Source organism: Sciurus carolinensis, chromosome 11 (genome assembly GCF_902686445.1).
Source record: "Sciurus carolinensis chromosome 11, mSciCar1.2, whole genome shotgun sequence".
Lineage (NCBI taxonomy): Eukaryota > Metazoa > Chordata > Mammalia > Rodentia > Sciuridae > Sciurus > Sciurus carolinensis.
In genome coordinates, this window is record NC_062223.1 from 128,117,130 (window position 1) to 128,136,546 (window position 19,417).

The 19,417-nt window shown below is 42.5% G+C and overlaps 1 protein-coding gene across 2 annotated transcripts in view; it reads right to left on the reverse strand.

The window, feature by feature from the left end:
• Positions 1-2,849: 2,849 nt before the first annotated feature.
• Ets1 (ETS proto-oncogene 1, transcription factor) overlaps positions 2,850-19,417 on the reverse strand; it is a 64,201-nt gene continuing 47,633 nt past the window's right edge. For both annotated transcript variants that reach the window (XM_047517089.1, XM_047517090.1), the window contains exons 7-8: positions 8,076-8,194; positions 2,850-6,395 (exon numbers count right to left, since the gene is read on the reverse strand). In XM_047517089.1, the coding sequence (XP_047373045.1) occupies positions 6,180-6,395; positions 8,076-8,194 (335 nt within the window). In that variant the 3' untranslated portion in view covers positions 2,850-6,179. The remainder of the gene's footprint in view (positions 6,396-8,075; positions 8,195-19,417) is intronic.

Here is a 19,417-nt window from a genome sequence, read left to right on the forward strand (position 1 = left end):
AGGTCCTCAAACCAGCTACTGGGGGACCAGGTATGTCTATATCTGCACTAGAGAAGGGTTTCTGTACAACTGAAACCATATCACAAAATACTGCCAGAATAGTCACTGGGGAAAAGAAGCAGTCAGAAGGACTTAGAAAGTGAAAAAGCATCCTTGCTAAAAGATTGTCCTTGTCCCATGTTTGGGTATGCAGTGTATCTCTTGGTAACCAGGGTCCTACACATGACTGAAGGAGACCTTTTGAGTTCTATGGTAGCAACATGGCATAATGAAAAGAACGAGGACTTAGAAGTTAGGTAGTTCTTTGATGACCCAGATGATTTCTTGTACTCTGTACACTGAATTAAACGTGTTTCATGCCAAGTAAATATGGACTGTGGATAGACATCTGCAACAAGGGTCACAAACTCAAATTCCTCAGGGACTGGGCAAGAAAGTAAATGTGTGGAATTGACCCACTAGAGAGGACATGGGAGATTCATGTTCATCTAAGAGGGCTGCTTACTCCATGCTCATGGGGTGTTGCTATAAAGGAATGCCAGAGTTCAAAAACTGTCCCATTACCCTGCTGTAGTACATGATTCACTTGAGCTGGCTAGGTGGGCTTCCCCACTGTCTGAAGGCCAACCACAACATCTCTGTCATGCAATCTGTCAGTGTGCCACCTCTAGTTTACATTGCCTCCCTCGTTTTACCCAAAGCACAAGTCACAATCTTCCTCCTTCTCAGGTTAAAATAGTTACATTTCAATTATACTATAAAGTGCTTGCTATGGTTCAAACATGATTTGAATGTGACACTTAAAGGTTCCTGTGCTGGCAACTGAGCCCCCCGTGTGGTGATGTTGATGTGACAGAACCTTTAAGTCATGGGACCTAGACAGGGGGAATTAGGTCATGGGGCATTGCCCTGGGGATTAATGCTGGTCTCAAGAAATGTGTTAGTTCTCTCATCTGAGTGAGTTACTATAAAGAGTAAGTCTAGTCCCTGAATCCCTCTGGCTTCCTATCTCATCATGGGAGTTATCCTCTTGCACATGCTCTGGTGAGGTTCTCACCAGAGGCCAAACAGATAGGGCTGCCAATCTTGACATTTGACCTTCAAAACTATGAGCCAAATAAATCTCTTTTCCTTTTTTTATTTTCTCGTGTATTTTCTTATAGCAACAGAATATGAACTAATACAACTCTGTTGCTCAAGCTTTGTGGAGGATTCAGGGGAGAACTTTGGTTTTAGAGTTTTCTCCAAAGCTGTGTCAGCAGTCAGACTTGGCCAATTTTCTTATTCTATTACCTCCAGAAAGCATGTGATATCTACAGATTTTGATCATCACCTTCTTTTGAATGACTCCCTGGGTCTCTTCCTCTCGCCCTTCCCCATCTTCCCAAATCCTACAATTGCTGTTGAAGGTGTTGCTCTCATTCAGCCCCTTCCCTACTACAGCTTCAATATGGAGGTATTAAGAGAGACCACCAAGCTGTTTCTTGAGAGCTCCCCATTAGAACTCTAGCTTCTATTTGGAGAAAGAGACCTAAACTGGTTTTATTCAACTACATCTTAATCTTCTACTCCAGTCAGCATTAAATCAAGGATAATACCAACTTGGCATTGAAGGAAAACTCTCTGACCAAAACCTTGACTGAGGCAGAAACCTATGAACTGCTTATTCAGGGAAGAGAGGAGTTCTCATGTGGCCACAGGTTGCCTTAGGAGTTGTGGCTTTGCCCAGGTTTGCAGCTGGAAACTAAAACATATAAGAACTTCAAACTGTTTTCCCAAAGTCTCCCAGTGAGTGGCAGTGGTCTCTCTGGGATTTAGGGTCCAGAGCCTTCTTTATGGCCAGTTGGGCTCCCTGACCACTAGACCACACAGTCTGTGTTTAACGTGTACTCAGCAAACCTCAAGCGCAAGGACTGAAAAAAGAGATTTTCCAAAAACAGAGCTCTCTTTGTGAACAATTCAGCAAAAATTTTCTTTCCAGCTGTGAGTTGGGATTCATGTTGCAAATGTTGGTGTTAATTAAAAACATCCACCTTCTACAGTTCCAACAACAAGGAAAAGGCACCATGCAGATTGCATTCCTAAGCACTCTTCTCTGTGCACTTAGAAATATGTGTTTTATTTATGACATGGACTGCTGGGGACTCTCAAAGATCTCATCAGTCCTAATGAAACAGGACCAAAGGAATAGGTGAGAGGGTCCCAAATTGCTTCAGAGCAAAGATACTATCAGAAGAAGAAACAAAAATAATGCTCCCTGTTCAGAGCACCTAAGGTATTCCACTTTCTATATTCACATCAGGAACAGCACCTCACTGAAATGTCTACCTGTTGAGTCATTAAATTTTTTTCTTCATGTGGCTTAGTCCTTCAGACATGAATAAGGTATGACAAGGCCAGGGGCATTCCAAAAAGGGTGACACAACATATTCAATAATCAGGATGCTGGATGACCTCCCTGTAATCCTGTGAGAGTTAACCCTTTATTAGGAAATCTTTATTTAACATGGTCCTGAACTAGTGGGATTGAAAGACTGGATGGCATCTCTTCTTGTTTGTCTCTAGCCGGTTAATTTGTCCTGTTTCACTACATGATCCAGACAGGAAAGAATCAAGTCAAAACCACATCGTTATGAATGAATTTCTTTGTTTTTAATTTCACACAGTTTAAAATACAATATGAAATCAGGCTACAGTATATAAAAAACTCTCCAGCAAAATGATGTGCCAGCATCAGCTACTAAAATAAACAAACAAAAAAACTCCCCGGTAAGAAATTTTTTTTTTTGCATTTAAAAAAAAAAAAAAACACATAGACACTTACATCGCTACATCTCTAAGCTACCTCAGTTCTGATTTTTAAAAAGCACCTGCTTTTCCTTTTTTTTTTTAATCTTGCTTTTAAATTTTCAGCATTTAAAAAATATAAATTATATGAAAATACAAGTTGGAAAATAGTCAAACACAATATAACATCTTTTTTACCCCAATACTTCTCAGCTTAAAAAAAAAAGTTTTCTTTAAAAAAAAGTTCAATAACTGAGGCAGTATTCCTGATAGAGATAATTTTATTTTAATATATATATTTCATATATGTATATGTATACATATATTTATGGTTCCTTGACACTTCTTTGGAATGTAGATAAGAGTTCAACAAATTTATATAGACCCCAACAGAGAAAGCAACATGCACAGCATGACTAAAAAAGAGGTGTATTTTTCACCATGAAGGTTAGGCAGGTTAATGCTTTAAAACCCAGAGTGTTCGTCTCCAAAGTGAGGAAGAGCGCCTCTGATCTTTGAATGCTACCACCAATCCCCATGGGCACAAAATCAGGGCTCCAGGTAGGGACATCCTTGCCTTGAGTGGAGAAAGGAACACAGGTGACTCTGAGCCCAAAAGCCAAAACCCATATTGGTTAAGGCATCTCCAAGAAAATAAGGGTTTCACCCAGTTAGACCAGATTTGCCCGTCCTTCCTCTGAAGTTAACGTGTTTTTAAAAAGCATAAATGCAACAATGCTGCTACATTTCCAGTGTATAAACCACCCACCACCACTCTTCCTGGGATGGTCTCTGGCCTTTGGACAAGAGGGGAGAAAGCATCTGGCCAGATGGACAAAGCTGTCTGAACTAATACACTATCTACAAATCCTGAAATCAGTGGCCCTAGAGAAAGGGCATCTTAGTAAAGAAGCAGGCTGGGGAGCGCTAGGAGGCACTTTCTTACATCTTATCTGCTATAGGGATTGCGGGTGTTACACAGACTCAGAAGGGGAGTTTTCAGCATAAATTCCATAGGAAAGGCTGATGACTTGAGAAAGGGATTTTATGCCTGATTGCAAATAGCAAGCAATGACCCATACCTGGCCTTGGTTCTACTCTCACCCTTATCAACATGTGGAAAGACTTAACTACAAAACTCAGGTATTATTTCAGCTGCAGTTTTGCATGTCTGCAAACACACACACACACACACACACACACGCACGCACACACAAACACCCTTTGCCAGTGCCCAACAAAGATCATATCATCTAAAAGAAAATAATGTAGTCCGAATGGTTCCACCTAACACTCCCTGAGCAGCTCCGAAATTATTCTGAGAGCTTCATTAAGGCACCTGCATCCGTAAGATCAAAATACATAACTGGGACAATTCTGCCTTTACTTTGCATGTGGATGCTCCAATTGATCAGTATGAGGATACTCATGGATCACAGAGCTTTGTTCCTGAAAATTTAGGATCTAAAAGGACATCTGGGAGTCAGCAGTCAATTTTCATGAAGATAGGCTAGAAGGTAGTGCTTCCAGTTTCTTAGCTAAGTCCCAAAAGGGACCAGCCCTGAGAAGCTCATCTTGTTTCTCCCCTTGTTCATGGAAGTCTGCTGTCAATCTTTTAACTGGGGTGTAAAAAGCGGGAGGAATTCTGATTTTTTAGGCACGCTTCCTCCCCAGTTAGATGTTGGTTTTTGCCCCCAAACCTCATTTTCAGAGCCCCCCTCACAACCAGCAGAAAGATGACCGCCACAGTTGACTATGCTTATGTTTAAACTTGGGGAGAACTAAAACTAAATTTGTATCTCATGGACCACCTTATTTTCTTCACTCAAGCTCCTTCCTTTGTTTCCTCTGCCTTCAAGTCATTCCTCCCTTCCACAGTGAACTCTCTACCCTCTGCCAAGACAAGAGAGTCAAGCATGAGGCCCCAATACCACCCAGGCCTTCATGTCCTCTGCATGCTCAGTCTCACCTGACATCCTACCTAACTAGCTTCAGTTCTTCAAAGGAAAGCCTGTACTTCTTTTCCCAGACAGCCAAGTCACCTTGAACTGAAATGCTCTCTTAATTTCCATGGCTTCTAAAACCCAGCAAGACTATACTCTTCGTGTCTGAAGTTACTCTTTCACTCACTTATCAGAAAGCTGTACATTCTGCCTACTGAATAACAGTGGGGTGGGGAACAGTAAATGTGGGGATTACGGGGAAATAAAACATAAAGGAGAAATTATAGAGTGTTGATTTGGAATGACATGCATTTTAGGACTTACTTTTTAAGACTAGAAGGGTAATGCCCATGCATATAGCTTCTATTCTAAGTCACTTATGTTACAGGTAGAGACTTACTCAAGAACCAAGTTAATCTTCCCCCTTTGATTTCCTTTCCACAACTTCAATAGCGCACCAACATTGAATATAGTCTAAAACCAGGGCTGCAAAATACATTCAGTTCAAAGACTTAATGCTTATTAGCTTAACATTAAGTCCAGACCCCGAGACTTCACTAGTGACAAACTAAGTAATGGGGTGTGATAATTATTTTTAAATTATCAATGAAATTCACATGTGCAGTTCTCCTGTACCCAAATCAGCATTAATATTTCCTTCATATATAAGTCACATGAATTTGGGATCCCTGACCTCAGTGACAGAGCTTCATTTTCCAATGGGGTCTATATAAACAGTTTTCTTTCATTGTGACAGAATCCTCAGTCAGCAAATAAGAACAAACATGTGATACTGCAACACTGAGACCACCTTAGAGCTTAAGACGATTTTTTAGAAAAAAAATACTGGCACAAAATTTAATTAAAATCAATTTTAACACAAAAACAGTTTTGGCCCCTCCCCCACTGAAGTCCATCTCTGTTTCAAAAAGTAGAATAAAAGGTAAATAATTCTTGGCTTTTAGTGCATTCCCCAAAGAAAATGTTTTTATCCCCCGTCCTTTTTTTCTCCCTCCCAGATTTAAAAACATAAGCAAACCAATTGCTTTTCATCAGTCTCATGAGTCTGGATGTGACAATTTCTCTTTCTAGTGGGTCCATAACTCAAGATGCATTTTTTTTCATAGGTGAAGTAAAAAAAATGATTGGACATATTATTAGTCTCTTCCTCCTCCCTTAAGTCAGATACTTCAAGCTTCTAAGACCTTTCTTTCTTTCCTGAAAATTTGCTCAAGAATGTCTTGCCCCACCCACCCCACAAGTCCTGGCTTTCCCTTTGTGACCACGTACAATGGACTACAGCTGCAGCTCCCTTAATTCCCACCCCTGAATGTAAAAAATGAGTTCTGGAAAATAAAAAATAGAATAACAATTAAAAAATATGAGTCCAACCAAAGCGGTTGTTCTTTGAAAGGTGTCAGAAGGGTCCCCCAGCCCCTTCCTGGTCCATCACTCGTCGGCATCTGGCTTGACATCCAACATGGCATGGAGTTCCTCAGGGGTGTATCCCAGCAGGCTCTGCAGATCACAGACAAAGCGGTATACATAGCGTTTACCAGCTGTCTTGTGGATGATGTTTTTGTCATAATAGTAGCGAAGACCACGGCTCAGTTTCTCGTAGTTCATCTTAGGTTTGTTTTTTCTCTTTCCCCATCTTCTGGCCACCTGGAATTTAAAAAAATAAAAATTGAGAAAAAAAAATTTAAAGGAGGATTGATGGGTAAAAAGCTACAAGGATGACCTTAAAATATGTTTATTATATTTATGCCCATTCATGATGGCCTGTGAGGTTCAAATAAGATGATGAGATTCATGGACACATGAAAGATATTTTTCTGAACTATCTCCTCTGAATTCCATTTTTCTTTTTTTAAAATATATTCTTGGGGCTGAGGAGATAGCTCAGCTGGTAGAGTGCTTGCCTCTCAAGCACAAGGCCCTGAGTTTGATCCCCAGTACCGCAAAAAAAAAAAAAAAAAATATATATATATATATATATATATATATATTCTTATTTTAATTGGCATATAATAAGATTTGTGGGGTACAATGTAACCTTTCAACACATGTACACAACATGTGATGATCAAGATAATTGGCATGTCTAGTACCTGAGACATTTATGTGTACTTTCTATAAGGGCCATTCAAAAATCTCTCTACTACCTCTTTTGAAATATTCAATTAACTGTTGTCAACCATAGTCATCCTACTGTGCTACAGAACTTTAGAAGTTATCTCTCCTATCCAACAGCAACCTGTGCTCATTAACCAGCCTCTTCCATCCTCTCTCCACCCCATCCCCCAACTTCTTCTTAGGCTTTGGCAACCACTCTTTATCACCTACTTCTTTTTTTATTTTTTATCTTTTTGGTGGTAATGGGAGTTGAACCAAGGGCCTCATGCATGCTAGATGGGTGCTCTACCACTGAGTTACACCCTCAGCCCGACTGTCTACTTCTACGAGATCGACTTTGTGGTCTCCCACATGTGAGAACATGCAGTATTTGTCTTTCTGTGTCTGATTGATTTCACTTAATATAATGTCTATTAGTTCCATTCACAATGCTGCAAATGACACAATTCTGAACTTTAGGTCCTAGGGTTGGGTAATGACAGTAGGCAAGTTATCTTTTTAAGATGAATATGCAGTGCCCTTGAACTTCTAGGTAATGGGGTTAAATTTTTTTGATTTGGAGAAAAAAGAAGAACCACAGTATAGATTCCTCTTTCCCCTTATTCGTAGAATTTCCTTGCTTTGAAAGCACAAAATAAAATGGGAGTATGTGAAAGGGAGGGGCTGAGCTTCAATCCTACCTACCCTTCAACAGCAGGAAGCATTTTTTCTGTACTAGAGTACAAATATTTTCTCATGTCTGCCCAGAACAGAGATCTTGTCTCTGTGGTTCATTGTTTTTTATCATGGAAATTGGGCATGACACAGAACAACCCCTCAATAAGCATTTATGTAATGAAAGAATGAATGAATGAACAGCTGCACCAATCTTCCAAGGCCTCTTGAACTGTCTGGCCCCTGCCATTCACAGAGCCACTGTGCTAGGAAGTCAGGGAAGGCAACATTGTTGACAAAGAGCCTACTATGCGCCAGGCATTTCAAGTATACATCAGTCAATCCTGGAAAACAAATGGGCACTGTGGATGTTTTCGGCTTTCCCAATGATGAAAAAAAGGCTCGGGTGGGCTGCATCACTTGCTCAAGGTCATACAGGCAAGCAAGGAGCAGAGCTGGGATTATAATCCTAGAAAATGTCATCTAAACCTCGGCCCCTTCCCAGGGTTTCCTCATCTTCCTCAATCCAGAACTCTCAGGTCATTTCTTTCTTACCTCATCTGGGTCAGAAAGCTTGAATTCCCAGCCATCTCCTGTCCAGCTGATAAAAGACTGACAGGATTTATCAGTGAGTAATTCCAGAAGAAATTGCCACAGCTGGATCGGTCCACTGCCTGGAAACACAAGTCACAGTGAATCATTACACCACAAACTCAGTGCTCTGAGCAACCAATCCCATTTCACAGAATTCCCTTTCTCCTCTCCCAGTTCATCCAGCCAGGAGAAAGGAAGGCAACCTACAGTGCAAATATTGGAGAAAGCACCCAAATAAAAGGAAAAGTGAAGATCTAAGAAGGAGAGAAGGAAGGAAGGAAGGAAGGAAGGGAGGGAGGGAGGGAGGGAGGGAGGGAGGGAGGAAGGAAGAGGGAGGGAGGGAGGGAGGAAGGAGGGAAGGGAGGGAAAATGTATCAATTGCTCTATTTTGACTGATTTAAAATCAATCCGCTTTTATTGCTAAACAAACTCTAGAAAGAAAATGCAGCTTCTATCTTCTGAGATATCTGAGAAAACATAATCCCTTGTGAAGTCAAAAACTAAGTATGATATTTGCCTCGAGAAGTAAGAAAGGTATTAATGTAGGCATGTCTTTGCCAACCCCAAGCAGAAGTCCCAGTTCACAAGCACTCCTCTGCAGTAAGGAGCCTCTGACCCCAGATTTGTGAAGGAGAAGGGTCACTTTCTTCCTTTTGTAAGAAAACAGATGTTGGGTGTCCTTCAGGTATGATATTCCTCTCCACCATCACTCCACCCTCCCGGGTCACTTACAGGCAAGCACCCAGAGAAGAAAGGAATGCATTATTACTATCTGAGGAATTAACTTGCCACCCAAGGAGACCCCAAAAGTTGGGAAGTTGGGTGAGGTCTGTCTCAGACTGTCTTCATAGGTTCATATATCTCAATTTCAACTCCAACTCTCTCTCTCTCTCTCTCTCTCTCTCTCGTCCCAGCATCTACACTGCCAAGAGTTTTTTTCTGGAATGCCCAGTATACCCTTATATTAAATTTCCTATGCTAAAGGATTTATGTCACCCAGTCTTCCTTTTAGGATACCTTTCTATTCTGAAATGACAATGCTGCCAGTGGTTCCCATCTAATTTATGGGCGTTGCTAGAGAGACAACACCGGGTCCAGTTGCCTGTATTGCTTGTTACATGTCTACACTGCCTATGACATCATCTCAGAGCCAATCTGAGCAGGATGGGACTGGGAATGGCCCATTGCGTAGATGAGGCCTGGGATTCCCCATCTCATGAGGAAACTTGATTTGCTAAGACTCTAACCCTTAACCTTGGAAATTTTAAATGTATCTGATGCAACAGGAAATAATTTTTAGGATTCCTCTTCATCTTAAAAAAAATGCTCTTCATGTTCTATAAGAGCAGTTCCTTATTCTATCTTATACTCCTTTGAGGCATCTTCCCCCACATCATTCTACTTGTTCCTCAAATCTACTTTCCACCTCCCTGCTGTAAGCTGAGTGCAAATGTTCTTACTGTTTCTTTCCTATTAGCACAGCAAAGGGAGAGAAGAGCAATGCGACTTTGCTCCAAGGTCAGACTCAAAGCACCAGGGTAACCTCCACTAACCCCATAGGAGGAAACAGCTACTGATGGGTATCATCATCCAAGAGCCAAAGGAAACCTTTATTCAGTAACTACTTCCTAATGGTGGTTTCCAGGCCCCCCTACTCAGCACACCCAAGCTAAACATGGAATGTGAAATAGCTCTACTTCAGCTTTCTGAGAATATACCTCTAGCTCTTTAAAACCATCTTGCAGAAAGTATACCTTACATGTATTCAAGAATAAAAGAATTTGGTGAATGCCTTCAAAATAAATGACCACCCAAAGATACAGCCCAGATGGCAACACAGGTAGAGCATTTGCTTCCTGTACCCACCTACTGTTAAAAAAAAAAAATCATTTAGTACACCCCTCAGGTTTCTGGGGGACTTCTTGGAGTTGAGAAATGTTGGCAGCTACTGTTCCCTATCTGGGTTCACAAAAGTAAATATGACACTATATGAGGAATCCATTGAGAAGACATTCTAATGGGCCCAGGAGGTAAGAAAGTAAACTGCTCTTAAGAAATGCACCTGCAAGAGGTCCTGGACATTACAGGTTTTCTGATGAAGTTCATAGTGACTATAGAAATTCAATCAGAACCCTGGAGAGAGACAGAAACAGAAAAATCAGCTATCCCAAAGTTCTGATATGAGAATACCCCTATGCCAACAGTACAGACCTTACATATTTGGAGGTGAGAGTTTTCTCTAAAACCCCTGGCAGAGAAAAGAACTTAAGAGGCCATGATTCATTGTGCACCCTCTGTACACACAACTGAGTGATACTTCACAGGCATCTCATGATTCTTCACAATAAGTCTAGGAGTCTAAATGCTGTGGTTATTCTATTTGCTTCTATTATTTTACAGCAGAGAAAACTGGGGCACTGTGTGGCTCTCTAACTTGTGCAGAGATTTCATTATCACAAGTGGAGTAGCTGGAACTGGAACCCAGGTGGTGTGGCCCCAAATTCTTCATTTCAACACCATGTTGCCCCTAGACAAGATCAAGTCAAAAAAGCCTGGTATCTAAACTACCCATCTGGTTACAGTGGAGAAAAGTATAAAATGTCCTGGCTTTAAAAAAAAAAAAAACTCTTCCCCACCTCTTGCAGTAGTCTCAGAATACTAGACAGCCAGCCGTAATACTGCCTCCCAGCCTGGGCTTTTACTTTCACTGTCTTAACATCTCTTGGATAGAAGAGTTCATATACCAGGCTGAGGAAAGGGATGAAAAGACAAGAGAAAACCAGGCAGTCCTAGCTAGAGGCAGGGAGCAGCAAGCACATCTGTAAGCCCCAGAAAGGACAGTCCAAGAATACAGAACAGTCTCCTGCCCGTGACACTCACAGCCACAAGTCAAGAAGGGGATTTCAGTTCACATCGTCAGCATCAGCTCAGACAGGAGCACCTCAGACAGAATTATTACGATTTTCCTTCAGTGCCACTTCTAGAACTGAAATGTCATGCAGTCTTTTGCTCCAGCCCTTTCTCTGAGTATATCTGACCCCTGACTTCTGCAAATATGGCCAGAGGACAGGGTGAGCCCTTGTCTGAGAAAGTTTTTACCTCACTGTGAATTATCCTATGTCCAGAAGGAATAAACATATGTTAAATCTGGGAACCCAAGTTCCAGGCGCTGTACTCTCAAATTCTTTTTTTTTTTTTTTTTCTATTTACATGAAAGGGAATAAGGGGTGGGGGAAGAGTAGGAAAGGGATGAGCCCAAAGAAAATACAGGAACTTGAATGTTAAGAAATGTCTCTGGTTAACTTCACAGTAGGAAAGTCAACACCATGGCAATGTCAGCCCAAGTCCCCGCCCCTGTAAACACCCCAGGCTGATAAGCACCCAGGTACTCTCCCTCTTCAGAAAGCCCAGGTCCTTGCACCAAAGGAGAGGAATGTGATCTATTCCCAACCTTCCCCTCCCCTTTCCCTCCTGGGCCTTTCTCCTGACTCCTAAACTGCCCTTTCCTTGTGCAGAGCAACAGAAACAAGAAAGACCTGGAATTCTTCTCAGGTTCTCCCAGCCACAAACTCTGCACCTCTGCAAGAATTCTGGCCTCAGGCCAACTCTGTGCCCTGGATGGTCCCACACAGGAGGCTACTTCTACTATGGCAAGGTGTCACCCTCATTTCAGGTCTAGAAGGGGAAATTAGGGCCAAGTGGAGACACACGGCATGGAGGCAGCTCTGGGGCTGCAGCGCACACTGGCTTTGAACATCTGCCAGCCACATCCAAGTCTATGCCGCAGACATGTGGAAACAATGAATGAGTCTTGTACTCTTAGTGACAATTCTCCCAGTGAATGTTTCTGCACGACCTAGCATCGATCTACTCAAATCCACAGGGCCACAGGGCTCATCCCTCTAAAATTACAAAGCCTCTTCCTCCATTCTCCCTGCACCTCCCCCTCATCCCTGGACCCAGCCCCGTTCACCTACCCAAGTGGACAGTGGTCCCAGTGACTTTCATCCCCCGGAGCAGAGACGAGCACTAAGAATAGCTCCAGTCATGGGAAAGGGGAGCTCACATGTTAAATGTGACTCACAATGGTGTCCCTGTCTGGGGCCCCCAAGCAGTCAACAGCGCCCTTCACCATGCTGCCCTGCAGTGTCACACATCAGGAATCCAGTGGCATCACTGGGAAACTATGCTTCTCAAGTGGAGCTCTGAGCCACGACAACAGAGGGGTCCCTGTTAGGAGGAGGTCCCTTCCCAAAGCAGTGCAGGAGGGAGGGCGCCACACACCACAGGCCGGGTCTCCCATCTCTCTGGGTCTCCACACCCCTGCGGGTCACCCCCCCCCCCCGCCTTCCTGCCTGCCTGCAGCCGGGGAATTTTCTCTGACTGCTCCTTCCTTCTCAGCTTCTGAACAGCAGGGAAATTCTTTCTACTACACTGACAGTCCCCACCAGAAGAATTTGACACAGAAATATCAAGTGGGTACCTAGAGGGATTTTCAGGCCAAAAGAGCAAATCAAACTGAAGACACACCCGCAACCCCACTCACTGAGAGGACCCTCAAGACACCACGAATCTAAGACAACGATTCCTTTTTTAGGGGGGAAAAATAGGTAAAGCTCTAAGTAAATTTCTGCTTTTTTGGCCATACTTTAAGTCTCTCTTTCCTATCTAAGAACTTCAAAGTCTACCACCTCAATGAAGGTTGGTTATTAAAAGTCCCCTGCTTTTTGGTCCCTTAATCTGAGGCTAAGAACTGAGCAACTTAAATATATAGTAATGGGCTAGAATGAAATTTTAGCAAGATATTCTTGATAATAAGCCTTCCCACTTGCCAACTTGTATCTTCCTTCTTGTTTTCCAGGTTTGGGGGTTGTCTGCCCATGGCAATGACCTCCTCACAGGTGGTGAACGAACAAGGATTTGGGGTTGGACTTCAGGTTTTCCTTCTACTCCTTCCTCGTTTCCATTTCAACCACAAATGCGCCTTCTGTCATTTGTTCCTGGTGGGAGGCTAACAAGGTATTTGACTTCTCTCCAGACAGGGGTCAATGCTGGGCAGCTGAGCAGACTCCTCCTAGTTTCATTGTGGTCTGCTAACACCAAGACCAACCCTAATGGTTTGCTCAGTGTCCATCTCTCTCATCACTAGAATCTATGTTTCGAGGGCAGCACTTCGTGTTTTCACTGCTGTGACCCAAAGCCTAGAACAGTGGCTTACCAACAAATCCCTCATTAACAAACACCACCCAACAAAAATTTGTTGTTGAATGACTCCAGTTTCAGCTCCTTCTATCTTATTGCTCCTTATGTTCCCAGAGCAGGTTCAATGTCTCATCTTTAGTAGGTACTCCATAAATGCTAACTGAATGGCTTTAGTAAGAGTCCTCCCCTGATAACAAGACATGAGGATTTGCAAAGACACCCAAACTCCTTCTCTTAAATTATATTTGGAGCCAAACAATATGGGTGACTCCTGGGCTATGTTGCATCAACATGTCCCCAAAATAAAAACTACCACACCTCCTGTCCTTTGGGGGTTAATTGTTACTTTGAGAAGCTAAAATCCTTTAGCTCTACTCTGAAATTCAAATCAAATACCTCAGTGTGGGCAGGACACCACACTTATTTTAACCTATGAAACTCTCATGGTTGGTCACCCTTGCAACAGGGCTGACTCTGCCCTGGTAGCATACATCTGGCAGGTGGCCTTAAAACAGAGAACGGGCCTGTTGGGCCCCTCCCTTACAGCCAGGTGTCTCTACCCACAGCCAAACGATGACAGCAAAAACAGAACACTCGAATCCAGAAATGACCCATCTGTTCACGAACGTATCTTCTATTCATACTCCCGCAAGAGAACCCACCTCTGAAGGTGGAGAGGGGGACCCCAGCATCTAAGCATCACCACCTTGCTGTCAACCCCCTCTTAAGTCACCAGTCACCAAAGACTGCAAAATATCTCTAGCTCCATTAAGTCCCTGTGACATGAAATTTAATGGCAAACAAAAAACAGTCTGATGGTTTCTTGCTTTTTCAACCAAATCCAACCTGGAGCTATACAGACTCTTCTGCCTGTGGGTGACACAGCTGGATTTATTGGTGATCAAGGCCCTGGGAAGAGCTTTTAAAGAAAAGAGCGGAGACGGCTTGGATTTGGCTCTATGTCATGCCACAGGTGCTGTCTCCCATCTCTTCTGAGTTCTGGCTTTCCTATACCACCACCTGCACCCGACCTCATCTCTTCTCTAACATAATGCATCTATGGTACATTCTACCACCAGCGAACAATGGGTTGGTTTAGCGAATCATTGCACAGTCATTATATTCTATAAATATGTTCCTATATCAATGGCTGGGCATTCAAGGGCAGTGATTGGGAATACAAATTCTAATAATCTGACTCACAACAACAAAGAATATCCTTATCAGGTGCTTAAAAAACACACCTGAGGAAACTGAGGATGAACAGTAATTTCAAGAACTTGCATTTACTTAGTGCTGAGATAATCAGTATCAAACAAAGGAAATAAGTTAGAAAACAGCTCTCAAAGCAATTAAAACCACCTTTTGACTGTCAAGTTCGTATCTTTGACATGTTAGATCCTCCAAAAAGGAGGGAAGATTTCAAAAAATTTTTAAAAGAAAACATGTCATATGTTAGGCAGCAGAGGACTGAGAGATGACAGCATCCTATAAAACTAAAATATAAACATGCCCCTGGGAAAGTCCCACATGGGGAGTCAAGGGTACAGGACTTTGATCTCAATTCATCCCTGATTCACTGTGCAATCTTGTGCAACGCATTTAACCTCTCTGGGCTTTATTTTCTTATGCCTAAAATGGAAATAATAATCTTTGCTCCTCTTCACATTACAGAGATATAAATTAAGTTCTTAATATGCAAATATATATGTATATTTTATTTTTATCTTTTTTTAAGAAAGAGAGAGACCCTAAAGAACAACCTCAGTGCAGACCAGTTTGGAAGCAACGGAAAATACAACAATGAAATTAAACAGAAGAATGAAAGAGCAGGAAAAAGCATTTTTAAAAACAGAATCTTTAAAGAAAAACAAAAAACAAAAAGAGATAGAATTTTTTAATTGCAAAAGCATTAAGTAAAATTTAATTAGGCCTCTGAGAATTAAACTGGCCTTTCATATGGCAACTTTCAGCAAGTAGAAAGTTGAAGGTTTAAAAAAAAGTTAAAGTAGATAAATGTAAAACTTCTAAATATTTTAAATGAAAATAACCACTTAAAATTTTTAATGTGAGGGATCTTTGTTCTAATTAAAAGTAGGTCTACACCAAGAGATACCAGATGCAAACTGCTTTGCAAGTGAAAGTATCAGAGACATTTCTGGTTTGGGGAAATCTTGGCCACAGATGGACTTAGATCCTCTTTCCCCCACCAATGTGCTTTTCTCCCTAATCATTCATGTTCTCACCAAGCTCACTCCACCCTATCATCATGTGGCACTGACCCAGAGTGAGTTGGCCAGCAGTCCCAAAGAGACAGATCCTGCCAGCATTAACTGAGGTATAGGAGGTTGTCTTGTCCTGCCATCAGTGCCCAGGACGGGGCTCAGCAGCAAGCCCAGCCAGCTGGCAGGGGCCAGCAGGATTGCCTCACCCAACTGGCACAGACTTAAGTGGAGCCCATTTGGTCAGTATGGCTTGAGTCTGAGAACCAGGCAGTTATACATTTTTAGTACATGGAGGAAAGACCTTTGTTTTGCTCCTTCTGCACACCTGCACTTGTTCAAGGACACATGTGGGGGTGGGGCAGGAGAAAGGAGACAGGTCCCCTTTTTTAAAGGGGAAGCCTCTATTCAAATGCAGCCACCTCTCTCCTCTAAACCCACCACAAATGGTGCCTAGCTAGGTTCAGCCTAACACTCAGATGTAAACTTGGACAGCGGGACAGTGAGTTCAAGTCAGGAAGTGGGTTTCTTCATAGGTTTTTCCTCCTGATGTCTTTCTTCTAGGGAACTGATTATTTTAAAGAAATCACCAGAGATGGCTTAGGCTTGGATTTAGGGTTAGTGGATGAGAAATTTCTTTAAAATCAAATAAATGTGTTTTTTTTTTTCCTAAATATCTAAAAGAAATGCTTTCCTAAGTATACACATAATAAGAAAAAGGATGGGTTCATTGATTAGGTTTAGAGAACAGGACTGCAGAAGTCTGAAAACTATGAACAGGACTGCAGAAGGTCTGAAAACTATATCTTTCTCAGTAGGATTCTCAAGTTCATTTCTGGAATTGATTTTATCCTGGGGGAAAGTTTTCCCTGCATATCATAGATGAGAGAAACCATTGGTCAAGCACATTAGAAGTCTTGAGGAGGTGAACTGGATCCCAAGCAATCACTAATACACTGGAATTTTCAAGCATTTACCCAGAAAATGATTTCTGAACACCCCTCAAGTGCAAGGCATTGTGGCCAGCTTGGGGCAAAACAAACCATAATATTAACAGCACTATATGGAGATACATAGCAAAATCTTTTGGTTCCCCATAATGTGATGAGCTGAAAGTGTCCTACCTATGCAGTTAAAGAATCAAGGCCAGAGAACCCAGACTGGTGAGACCTTCACAAAGAACTGTACCTCCTTGCTCTGAAGGTCAAACACCTCCACAGAGTTCTGCCTGGGACCATTTCTCCAGCACCTCCCAACCTCCCTGCAGAGTTTAAACTTTCACATTCAATCATCCTGGGAGAACTTTCACTCTTGTTATCTCTCAGGGGGAGGTGAGTCACGCAGAAAACAATGCCTTGGGTGAGTTACAGCCAACATTATGCACTGAGCTCAGAAGCACATCATGGGCCACCAAGAGCATTGAGACACATGGTCCTGAGTCCCGACTTACATTGAGCCAGATGGAAAAGCTGTGCTGGCCTATATGACCCATGTTCATGGGTCAGGTCTGACATGCATTCAAAACTTTGTGCTATTCAGATCTCCTGTTGCAGAATGGTTCTACCATGTCCACCCCAAGGCTCTGCTTCCTTGGGGGCTGCTGCAGTCAGGGATTGAACATGGTCATGCACGCCCACTCCTGTGACACATGGATCTCCTCCACTGGGCAATTCTGACCAAGGATTCCCCTCCAGCCTGTCCAAACATTCTTGGAATTCAGCTACAGCTGTGGCTTTTCTTACACAAATCTCCTTCCTTCCAGACCTGCAGCATAGTCTAAAGGCTCCCAGCAATTTCTCTTTCTCCCTCCTCCTTGTCCTTCATAGATGCTCCTCCCATAAATGACTTGCAAGTCAAGTCTTGGCATCTACTTCTCAGCAGTCCCAAACTAACACACTATTTTCTTATTAATTGTCACGCATTGTGAAAAACTTGAAAGGCATCTTCCTTGTATGCTACATGGCTTTGGGCTAGACATCCTCAAAAAAAAAAAAAAATCAACCCCCCATTTGTACAATAAGGATAACAGAACCTTCTTCATGTGGTTTTTAGCAGGGGTTAAAATACTAATAGACTATATGAAAAATACTAGCATACAGTAGGAGCTTAACTCATTTTGACTGAGCTGCATAACTGAACTGCTGCACCCCAATTCTGCAATTGCTAGAATTCTATGAATAAGATGCATTGTCCCCTGACCTCAAAGAACTTAGAACTATCCTGGAAAGGTAAGAAGTTTAGAGAATAATATGGAATAGTAGTAACAGCTGGTACTTAGAGAGTACTTCCTATGTACCAACACTGTCCTGGGGGCTTTCCAAAAACTCATTTGTTAATTCTCACAATAAGCCTATGAGACCAAACTATTACCATTTTGCAGATGAGAAAAAAGAGGCATGGAGATATGAGCAATGCCCAAGGTCACAGAGCTGGCCATTGGCAGACTCATAATTTCTACAGGACATAGGCACTGAAATGTAATTGGTAATAAAGCAGCACTGGATGGCCACCCTCTCATGTGTCTAACCTGGACTTCAATCTGAAGGCATTCCCAAGTGACAGATGGGTGCTGACATTGCAACCAATCTTCAGGTATCACATGTAAGTCATCTGACAAAGAACAGGGGAGGGGCTGTGCTTTTCTGGAATGGAGCCTCCACCCGGATAGTTACCACTTATTCTCCCTGGCAGGGAAGGCCATCCAGGGAAAAGAAAGAGATGCCAAGGGGCAAAGTAAGACTATCCGGGACATCTGGCAGGGCCTTTCCCAATAGAAGTGACAGGGGGTTTCCAAGGCTTACTACTTAAAGGCAACTAGGACTTTTGTGGATATTTCAGTAGCATGCTGGCTGCATTTTGCTCAAGGGAAACATTTTGCTTCAAAGGAAAAAAGGCGGAGCTTCAGACTGGAGACAGAGTGAAATTCCAGAACAGCTACCACCCAATTCCATCATTTGTAATGAGATTTTGTTAAAGAAACAGTGACCCCAAAAATGTGAGATTCAGACAGTCAGGAGGACAGTTTACAGGATAAAAGGGTCAAGTGGTGAGTTTCCTGCTGTCCCAAATCCAGGCAGGCACCCACAAGGTCTCAGAGAGAGATAAATAGCAGCAAGGTCAGGGCAGATGGTAAAGTGTAAATGAACTTTTTCTGCTTGAAATACAGCTTCCAAAGTACTACCAGAGCTAAATTAAGACAGGTGGTTCAGCCACCGATTGTGGCCTTCAAAAACCACCAACGGAAATAGGGAACCTCCATTTTCCACATCTTCTCAAAGACATTTAGAAAAAAGTTACTAGTGAGGTCAAGTCCTCTAACTATACCAGAGGAAGATGATTAAGAAACATCATCACAAAGCTAATTAGTTAAGAAGCAGAAGGAGTAAAGCTTTTCTGCAGAAAAACTGAAAAAAGGGCTTTCCCTCCCATCTAGTTCAAATCTTTCTGGGAATTTTCCTCCCTAGTCTTCCTAAGTATTCCCCTGTCAATCTTACAACCAAACAACATGTTAGCCTATTACTCTATTGAGGAACACCCCCACACACAAGTCCATCCCACATGTCCATCCCTTAGGATCCACTGCCAAGCACAGCAAATCAGCATCCCTCCTAGCTTCTGAGCTGTTGGCCAGCAGGAAGGTCTGTTTAAGCTGAGGGATCTGGCTGGTTTCCCTGCTACCTGCTACCCACCATGGCCTCTGAGTAAGCAAGCAAAGATGCTCTGTTTCTCAGCTTGCTCATTCCTAAGCTCTTTTCCTCTTACCCATCAGGTGCACAGCACTGAGACTGATGGCTTCCACAATGCTGGGAGCCAGCCCTAGCTTCGCCTGACCCAAAAACCCCCATAAAGTCGCTTAACTTCTTTGGGCTTCTGAAATGG